The sequence below is a fragment of the Myotis lucifugus genome, unplaced genomic scaffold (genome assembly GCF_000147115.1).
Source record: "Myotis lucifugus unplaced genomic scaffold, Myoluc2.0 scaffold_19, whole genome shotgun sequence".
Taxonomy (NCBI): domain Eukaryota; kingdom Metazoa; phylum Chordata; class Mammalia; order Chiroptera; family Vespertilionidae; genus Myotis; species Myotis lucifugus.
Window position 1 is genome coordinate 9,308,863 of NW_005871067.1, and position 10,609 is coordinate 9,319,471.

Consider the following 10,609-nt stretch of genomic DNA (forward strand, 5'->3'; position numbering starts at 1 on the left):
AACAGCTGAGCATGCATGCGCGGTCGGCTACGGAGCTGTTTGAATTAATGTTACGTTTTAACGCTTCTCCGCTCTTCCCTGCATTAGTTCAAACAGCTGCTTTGGCGGCCGGCCATATTTGCCCGCCTTTTTTGATTTCTCAACAAGGTGGATGGAGGGTATGGGATACGTCCGGCCAACAGAAGAGGGGGCCTCTTTTCAAAAAAATTGCATTTCATCATTTTGAATACGTTTGCCATCCCTTCTGGCCTACAGTGTTTCTGTCGAGAACTATGTTGGCAGTCTAATGAGAACTCCCTTGTAGGTGACTGACTGTCTCTCTCTTGCTGCCATTAAAATTCTCTGTTTGGCCCTAACCGGTTTGGCTTAGTGGATAGAGCGTCGGCCTGCGGACTGAGGGGTCCCAGGTTTGATTCCGGTCAAGGGCATCTGGGTGAGAGCCTCCAGATGCACAAGACTGGCTACCACGGAGGAGGACCTGGAGAAACCAGGCTCGCTTCCCAGGGAGGAGGCCCCAGGACCCTCGGGAGCTCAGACTCCAGAGCGCTACGGCAGCACCTCCCTGCCCGCCTCACATCACCAGGTGGGCCGTGCTCCTGGTTGAAGAACCATCTTGGCCGAAACCGGTTTGGCTCAGTGGATAGAGCGTCGGCCTGCGGACTGAAGGGTCCCAGGTTCGATTCCGGTCAAGGGCATGTACCTGGGTTGTGGGCACATCCCCAGTGGGAGGTGTGCAGGAGGCAGCTGATCGATGTTTCTCTCTCATCGATGTTTCTGACTCTCTATCCCTCTCCCTTCCTCTCTGTAAAAGTCAATAAAAAATATATTTAAAATTCTGTTTGTCTTTATCGTTTGCCATTTTAATATGCTGTATCTTTGGGGTCATCTTGATTGAGCGTTGCTGTCCTACCTGCTTTTGTGTGACTTTTTCCTTTATCAGATTAGGGATGTTTTCTATCATTTCTTCAAACAGGTTTTCTATCCCTTGTTCACTTCACTTTCTTCTCCCTCTGATACCCCTATGATGCGAATGTTGTTCAGTTTCATGTTGTCCCAAAGCTACTTTTAGCTGCCCTCATGCTTTTTAATTATTCTTTTTCCTTTTGTTGCTATTTTTGAGTGATTTTTTCTACCTTGTCTTCTTATTCAGTGATTTGAATTTCTGCTTCTTCTAACTTGCTGTTGATTTCTTGTAGTGTATTCTTTATTTCAGCTATGTCATTTTCTTTTCCAACTGTTTGTTTTTCATGGGTTCTATGTCCTTTTCATGCTGTCTCTTTGTTGAGCATTCTTAAAACCATCATGTTATACTCTGTTTCTGAAAAATTGCTTGCCTCCATTTCATTTATATCTTTTTCTGGAGATTTCTCCTGTTGTTCCATTTGGGGCCTGTTCATTTGTTTTCCCATTGTTGCTGTTTCTTTGTGGTTTCGTTTTTTTTTCCTGTGTATTTTATATGACTGCTATGTCTCCTTGTCTTGGTGAAGTGGCCTTCTTTGGTGAAGTGGCCCCCTTGACCTTCTGACCTGGGTGCAGTAGGAATGTCCCCTGTGTGGGTTTTGTGGGCCTTACTGTTGTATTTGGGTCTTGAATGCTGTCATCCCTTTCGTAGGTGAGCTCAGCCCTCACACTTGCTGCCTGTTTGGCTCAACCCCAACCACGTTATGCCAACTGTTACACAGAACAAAACAAGGCTGATAGAACAAAACAAGACAAAGCAAGCCAAACCAAGTACAACATGAAAAATAAAACAAAACAAAAACATTAAAGACTAAAAAAGAAAAATAAAGCCACAAAGACCAAAAGTATTATAGGAGAAAAAAAACAAAAAGAAAGAGAGAATATCAAAGAAGAAAAAGAAAAGAAATAGAATAAGTATAAAAAAGAAAAGTATAAAGGAAATATTAATAATTTTTAGAATAATAATGAATAAATGAAAATATAGAATAGGTAAAGTAAAACAAGAATAGAAAGTAATAAAATAAGAAATATTAAAGATAAAGAGTAAAGGAGGAATAGAATAAAAGGAAAGAGACATAATAGATATGAACTAAAAAAGAGAAGAAAGAAAAGAATACCTTTGGATTTGCTATTTGTGGAGCTCACTGGATTTTGCTCTGTTGTTGAATCTGGCCTGGGATGTGTTGGTTCCAGGCTTCTCAGGTGGTTCTCTGGTGCAAGCCAATGTCAGTCGCTGTCCCTGCCTGGCCCTGGGCAACCTGACAGAAGCATGACAAGGTGGATCCCAAGTAGTCCAGTGGGAAGAGCCTCTATAGCCCAGTGGCTGCATCAGCCTCAGTTCTCGCACCTTGAATGTCCCTGTTCTTAGTTGCTCTCCCTTCCTGCCAGGGCTGACCAACAGACCCTGAATGATGGATGAATAATTACTCTGACACGTGTTTCTGTGAACAAGAGGGCTAAGGGGCTGCCTGGCTATGGGAACCAGACAGCCCCGTTCACCTGCCTCCTTACGCTTTTATTGTAACAAAAGCTTGAACTAAAATTAACTTCTAGATACTATCAGCAGGGTAAATATCCTTGAGAAGACACATGCATCTGCAGTGTCCTTTAAGCAAGGACATCTAAAGACTAATAAACATAAAGATTCCAGTAAAACACCCAGGGGCTCAGACTTATTTGGAAAAGTTAAAGCAGGGGTAGCTACCTCTGGTCAGCTCCCCTGGATGCCCCAGACCTTTCAGAGATTCCTCCTTACAAACTTTCCAACCAAGTTTCATACTTCCCCACACCTGCCCCTATAGAACTGGGCACTGTGGGTTATCCCCATCCTAGACAGGATGGTTTAAACAGACTTATGTTGGGGGTGGTGCCTGTAGTTTATAGAAGGGATGGCTGGCACTTCCTCTCCTTTAAATGCCTCACCTCTAGGTGGCTCACTTGCACCCCCTTGCTTCCACCTCAAGCAGGAGGGGATTAAAAAATAAATAAAAATGAATCAGCCCTGCTTTGCACTCCAATCTTTCTGTGCATCTGGCCTCCTCTGGGCCGGGTCTCCACCCAGGCTTTGACCAGGCCAAATGTCAGAGTCCCCCCACACTGTCAGACCCAGCTGCACCAGTGCAAATTTCCAGCCCAGAGCCCTTCCTCCTTGCCTCAGGTTGCTGCAGGGTGGGACAGAAACAGCTGTTCCAGACGTGGAGAAAGGGGTGCCTCCCCTGTGTTCAAAGTAGAACTGATCCTCTTTCTCCAGGGCACACTGTCCAGCCCAATCCTGCTCTCTACCAGAAGTTCTTCCAGGGAATAAAGGGTCCCTCAGATTTACTGCTAGGTGTACCAGTCAGACCCCTCTGCTGTCTTAGAGTTATACCACGTGGCCCCTCCCACAGACACAGATTGGGGCAAACTTCTGAGGTGGTATGATGGCGGGGTATCTGCTGCCAGTCTCTCCGGTGAGTCTCAGCCTTGGGCATCCCCAGCTGCACTTCCGCTGTAGCCTCTGCAGCCAATGCCACCCGGCCACCTCCCCCCACACCCCTAGTGCTCCTGGCTGGCTTCACAGTCGAGCCTCTGTCCAGCTCCCTATTCCAGTGGCACCCAGGGCTAGGGAGCTGACAGCCCCTACCCTGGCAAATACCACAGTCCCCAGACCCTAACTCCTGATGGCTCTCTATGTGGCTTGGTCTGGCGTGGAGGTCTTCGGTGGTGGCAGCAGTGCTGCACACCTAGTCATGGCTGCCCTCAGAGGCTTCCTCCAGGAATGATTTTGTAAATCTCACAATATGGTGGGGGTTCCAAACCTTCCTGCATAATCTTTTAACAAGTTGGTTAATCACACCAAGCCTCAGATTGCATATCTATAAAATGGGCTATTAGTACCTATCTCAGAGGGTTATGTAAGGGCAAATGAAGTAGTGGGCATAAAGTACTTAGCACAAGATCTGACAGGTAGTGTTTTATGTTTAAGACTGAAATAGATGAGAGGAAAGTGGGATTTATTTTTGTTTTGTTGCTTTTTAACTGCAGGTAATATGATTAATAGTATATAGCTTTTTCTTTAGTATATAAACAGAGTTTGCCTCTATAAAGAACACTATGGGACAGTTTTGTTTTACATTGCAATCTGTCATTAACTATGTTGTCTCTGGCATGTAGTTAAATAAGATGGTGAATTCTCAAATGTTTCCCAACCAATGTTGACCTAAATAATTTTTGGTACATTACTTATAAACACAGAAATAGGTATACATTTGTTTTGATTCTAGTTCTTATAAAAACAAATACCAAAAAAAGTACAAATCTATTTTCTTATTCACTCTAAATTTAAAATGATAGCTAGTCTTAGTTTTTTGAAACTAAATTACTGCTTACAATATGAAATGCTACAGGTTTAAGGCCTTTTGAGTTTGAAGTTTATATATTTTTTTCAAGTTCTACCATATTTCTTTTGTAAAACTACTGTACCATATGGCACTCTTTGGCTGTCACTTAGTATAGAAATGTATTATGTATATGCAGTTTTCCTATGGTCCCTTCCCCACCCATGATTAGCATAAATGTAACTTCATTAACATTAGCTTCCTTGCCAAAATAGTCTATATTATGTATAGATTTTAAAATTTAAGTCTTAATCATGCAAAAATTTTTCAATCTATTATTACTACAAAAGGAACATTGTCTGTTTACAACTAAAACAGACTTTGATGTGAGTATAGCAGCAGATAGTTGTCATTATGACATTAGCTACTTAAGCCATTTGGTACCAAATAAATCATCAGAGGTAAACATTGTCACTAAATTGATTCAGGGAAGAAACCCAAATCGTCCCCAGTATTGTGTATGTTAATTATTTATAGATTTTATCAGATTAAAAATATAGAAATTCAAGAAGTCTTGGGCATAAGTGCTTAAATGGGTTTGGGAACTGTAGTTGAGATAATCATGATGGATCCAGTGCAGTAAACACATTAAATACACACATGCCATGCACTATGCTAGGTGCTAAGGCTCTAAAGATGATATATACATGGCCTCTGTCCCTAAAGGAGCTCCTAGGACAAGCCAAGTAAAGCTAGAGGTTAAGGTAGTATAGAGGAGTCAGTATGAGAAAATGCTTAGAGGAAAAAAATCTATATAGATTGATAATCTGAACTATTTAGTTCAACTCACAAAGTCTCGACAAAGAAGACTGGAGAAATTGGCATAAATCCTGGAAGGCCTTAAATGCCCCTACAAAGAAAGTGATGTCCTAAAAGCTCTTAAGACTTGTATTATTACTTTAGATAAGTGGTTTGAAAGAATTAAAGGAAAAGTTAGCACACTGACATTAATCACAATTAAAACAAATTCTTTAAATTTTGAATAATTGGGAAGATATGAGAAGAAAGTTTATTTGCTAACTGCTCAAGGCTTTATCACTATGAGTTGAATGAGTGTTCTAAGCAGAGTCTGAGACAACTGGATCTAACAGGGCCTCATAGTGAAAATCCTGGTAATGGAATCTAGTAATATATACATTGGAATAGCCTATTATCCCTGTCATTGATTTACTTTGATATTTGTTAAATATTACAAAAAGTTTTATGCCTTTATTTTGATTTAAAATTTGACATTTCACCATGATGATAAATTTTTGCCTTTTTCCCCCCAATAGCATTTTCTGCCCCAGCAAGTCAACTCTTTTCTCCTCACGGTTCTAATCCTGCAACACCTGCAGCAACTCCTGTTCCTACTGCATCCCCTGTTAAGGCAGCAAATCATTCATCAGCATCAGCAACTGCCACAGTTTCTGGGCTGAACATGCTGAATACTATCCTTCCTGTGTTCCCAGGGCAGGTCTCCTCAACTGTTCATACACCTCAGCCATCAATGCCAAATCCAACAGTTATCAGAACCCCTTCATTGCCAGCTGTCACTTCTGTCCACAGCACAATGTCTATTCCTGTTCCTTCAGTTTTTCCTGGCCTAGTTCCACTGCCAGGTTCTGCCACTCCTACCCCGGTCCCTCAGGCCACATCTATACCTCGGGCCACTCCTACTTCCAATGAAACATTTGCTTCTACTTCTGCTTCTTTTGTTAGCCTCCCATTTTCTGCCACCTCTACTGTTGGTTCTACCAACAGCCCAAATCCTGCTTCATTGTCATCAGTTTTTGCAGGTCTCCCCTTGCCCTTAACACCAACATCCCAAGGCATGTCCAACCCAAATCCTTCTGTAATTGCTGGTGGTTCTGCTCCCAGTGTTGCTTGTCCACTTGGTCTAAATAATCCTCTTCTGTCTGCGTTAAAAGGCTTTCTGACATCAAAGGATACCAATTTAATAAACTCTCCTGCTTTATCCACTGCTATTACAAGTGGGTTGTCTTCACTCTCTTCTCTTACTAATCACAACTCAGATTCTCCTGTTTTAGCCCCTAACAAGTGTTATGCCCCATCAGCTATTCCCACCCCACAGGAGTCTTCTACTCCAGGATTGGCCATGTTCCCAGGCCTTCCATCTCCTGTGGCCAACGCAACTTCCTCTCCCCCTACTTTGCCTGTCCAATCTCCTCTAGCTACTCCAAAATCAGCTTTAACTTCAGGGCCAGTTAGCTCTGGTTCCTCAGCTATCCTTTTGCATGGCCCCCATCCAAGTAACTCAGACTTGCATATTACATCTAACCCTGCTGTAACAACTATTTCTGCTACAATAAAAGCTGAACCCACAAGTCCTACTCCCTCAGCCTTTAAAGGTCCATCTCATTCTGTGAATCCCTCTCATAGCACTTTAGGTTTGTCAGGGACACTAGGTCATGCATATACTTCAACATCAGTGCCCATCAGTTTATCTACTTGCCTTAATCCTGCATTATCAGGTCTTTCCAGTTTGAGTACTCCCTTGAATGTTTCAAATCCCCTTTCTTCTATTTCCCTTCCACCACATGGTTCCTCCACTCCAATCACTCCAGTATTCACTGCTCTTCCTCCCTTTACTTCTTTGACCAGTAATTTTCCTTTGACAGGTAATCCATCTCTTAATCCACCAGTATCTCTTCCAGGGACATTAATAGTCACCTCATCTGCAACTGTCACATCCATATCTATCCCTCATCCTAGTTCTACATCAGCTATTCTCTCAGGGCTTTCTGTCTCAGCACCAGTCTCAGCAACACCTTTCCCCCTTACCTTGTCAACTGCTGTACCCTCACTTTTTTCAGTTACTCAAGGACCTTTGCCATCTTCAAATCCATCCTACCCTGGCTTTTCTGTCTCTAACACCCCCAGTGTTACCCCTGCTCTCCCTTCATTCCCGGGGCTGCAGGCACCTTCTACAGTTGCAGCAGTCACACCACTACCTGTCACTGCTACGACCCCATCACCAGCTCCTGTCCTCCCAGGATTCGCTTCAGCTTTTAGTTCCAATTTCAACTCTGCTCTTGTTGCACAAGCCAGGTATGTGGATAGTTTAGAAATAGGATAAAATCATTCTTTACCTAACTCCTAGTTCATAGTCTTATTTTTAAGTCATTCAAATTAAAGTCAATATAATTGTTTGGTGGTGCCAAATTATGTTTTTCTTGGCTGAAACTTCAGTGCTTAAAAAAATGTTTTATGACTCTTCAATCATGTTAAGGTAAATATATAAAACATGAATGCCTACTCAGATAATTTTAAGATTTGTATTTGGTAATTTATCCTGATTATAAAATCACAAAAAATAATGTCTATGCAAAACATAGACTTAATTGAATTCAGAATAATACACTTTATAACAGAAAGTACATTTATATTAGTGAGTGGCTGACTTTTATGGTTTCCTTCCAACAGAGAAATTCTAAGATTTTTTTTTACATGTTAAGATAGTATTTGACAAATATAGAAGCAATAGCTTTTATGTCTTATTTTTTTTTTCTGTTTTTCTATCATTTTAGCTTATCATCTGGACTTCAAGCTGCAGGCAGTTCTGTTTTTCCAGGCCTTTTGTCCCTTCCAGGTATCCCTGGATTTTCCCAGAACCCTTCACAGTCATCCTTGCAAGAATTGCAGCGTAATGCAGTTGCACAGTCAGCATTGTTACAGCAGGTAAACAGACAATGTCCGGCATAAATAAAATGTCATATAACTTCTATAGTGATAATCTTACAATACCAATAGTGATATCCCAGCATTTGTAAAAAATGACTCTTAGCAGAATGTCTAGAGATATGATAGCTAATTCTTCCAAAATATGCAAATTTTACTTGTCTTCCTTCAGAAAGGTAACAAAGGTGATAGAATGTATTCATCTGTATGAATTGTTTTTCCTGCCTATATATTTGCAAATCTGAGTTTTGATATTTTACAAATAGAATATTTATACATGACTGTTAAATTCAGCTTGTCTTCTACAATTTAAGCATGTTTTCTCTAGAAAACCTATTTTTAAATCATTTTAATGGCATTTCTGTGCGCCTCCACCATCAGAAGAAGTTGAACATTTCTTAAAAATTTTAGGAGACTGAGCACACTGATATTGTCCAACTTTTTTTCTTTCTTTTCTACCTCAAATATCTATACTGTTGCATAGACAAAAGCAAGTGCAGACTTGGTGGAATTTGACATTCTGCTAAACTGCGTGTTCTTTTTTCTATCAGGTCCATTCAGCTTCAGCTCTGGAAAACTATCCAGCTCAACCGGATGGGTTTCCTAGTTTTTCTTCAACGTCAGGAACACCATTCTCTTTACAACCAGGCCTGTCCCAAAGTGGTTGGCAGTGAATATAATTTGCATTTACCTTTGGAACACCATCAGAATTGCCTAAGGACTATAGTGAACAAGCTGACAAATGTGAACTTGTCCAAAAATCAGAAAATAAGAATGAGGGTTATCCTGGGGAAATTGGGATAAGAGTTTTAAAACATGATTGCATTTTTAATGGTTTTAATTATGAACACTCCCCTTGTGTAAATATGCTGATAATGAATTGTATGGAGAATATTTAAAAAGTGTTTGGGGACTTCTCACCTCCCATCCTATGAAATTTTGCGTCGTGTATTTGATTTATATAAAAAGAATACTAAAGAGGAGATTGAACTCTTTATAGCCGAATACAGCCTTAAATCTGCTTGTATAGCGTCCACTGACAAAAGTAATAATTTGTGCCTCAGACTTATGGGTTGCATGTGGCCCTAGGGGAGTTACTACCCTTGGTATGCATGAGTGATTCCTATTAGCATCATTGGAACGCAGAACCCCTTATGTATTCACAAAAGGGGACTTGAGACCCACAGTTATTTTTTAATTTCTGGTATTAATGATCATACATATACTGCTGAATTTAACTCTATATTTAAGTAAGTGAAAATGGTGCTTAATATAGACTTTAGAATGACTTTCAGGTATTTTTGACTACTTACAGAAATACAAGTAAGGCTTGTGATAATTTGCCTTCAGAACTTAATCTCAGCAATATCCAAATGCGTGAGAAACATTTGAGTGACTCTTGGGCCACCTCTATTACTCATTATACTCTGGAGCTCTTGGTGAATGTTTACAATCATGGGATGTAGTATTTCTATTTGTATTTAAAGTCAAATGCTTATCTAAGTTAATTATGTGACAATAGAGGAGATTTGCTCTGTTAGTAAATATGCAGTGTGTACTCTATTTAAGGGTCTGTGGTAGTATAACATGATTGTATGTTATTAATTTAAGTATAATAACTGCCACATTTGGAGAGACAGAGTAGGGAGAATTATTTCCAATCCTGTAATTAAGAGTGTAAACTATAGAATCTACTGTAGTACATTTCAGCATCTAGAAGTTTTACTTTTATAAAGATGGTGTTTGGAAGATGTTGCTAATGTATTTTCCTTCAACATGGGGAACAAACTTTTTAAGTATATTAATAAATATTCCTGTATGGTTAGTTTTTAACAATTTTTTAAAATAAACTTTATGGATATAACATATTTTATAAGTGACTTATTAAATCCTTAGATGGGCTTTTTAAGTTTTTGTATGTGCTAGAGCCAATACATAGAACATTTTTGTCCAAATTTAGTTGAAATTCAATATATACTACTGATTACTCACTTATTTAAATACTAGAGGCCCGGTGCACAAAATTCGTGCACTTGGGGCGGGGGTCCCCTCAGCCTGGCCCATGCCCTCTTGCAGTCCAGGAGCCCACAGGGAATGTCCGACTGACAACTTAGGCCTGCTCCCCCTAAGCCAGCAGTCGGACATCCTTAGCGCTGCCACGGAGGCGGGAGAGACTCCCATCACCGCCAGCCGTGAGGCCAGCTTCTGGCTGAGCAGCGCTCCCCCTGTGGGAGCACACTGACCACCAGGGGGCAGCTCCTGCTTTGAGCGTGTGCCCCCTGGTGGTCAGTGCGCATCATAGCGACCGGTCATTCTGCTGTTTGGTCGATTTGCATATTAGCATTTTATTATATAGGATATCTTATGTAAAAGTTATATTACTACCAACACTTGAAACAGACTATACTTTTAATTATTTTCAAACAGAATGTAACCTCATAGTTTATCTGATGCCAATTGCTAGAAGTTATTTGTTATTTTTTTTTCAGTCTACACTCATAAACTGTTTTTAGGATTATATGGTTTTGCTTATATATGTTGACCATTCACAAAGAAGTTATTGAATGACTAATCTTTCTGTAAGGATGCTA

The 10,609-nt window shown here is 40.5% G+C and overlaps 1 protein-coding gene across 4 annotated transcripts in view; it reads left to right on the top strand.

Annotated features, from left to right (window-relative positions):
- The window catches only part of PROSER1 (proline and serine rich 1), a 77,871-nt gene extending 67,987 nt beyond the window's left edge, over positions 1–9,884 (top strand). For 2 of the 4 annotated variants that reach the window (XM_023751254.1, XM_023751255.1), the window contains exons 12-14: positions 5,612–7,388; positions 7,868–8,018; positions 8,570–9,884. In XM_023751254.1, coding sequence (XP_023607022.1) covers positions 5,612–7,388; positions 7,868–8,018; positions 8,570–8,692 — 2,051 coding nt within the window. In that variant the 3' untranslated portion in view covers positions 8,693–9,884. The remainder of the gene's footprint in view (positions 1–5,611; positions 7,389–7,867; positions 8,019–8,569) is intronic. The other 2 variants (XM_023751256.1, XM_014452965.2) reach the window with 1 other exon arrangement.
- Positions 9,885–10,609: the final 725 nt, after the last annotated feature.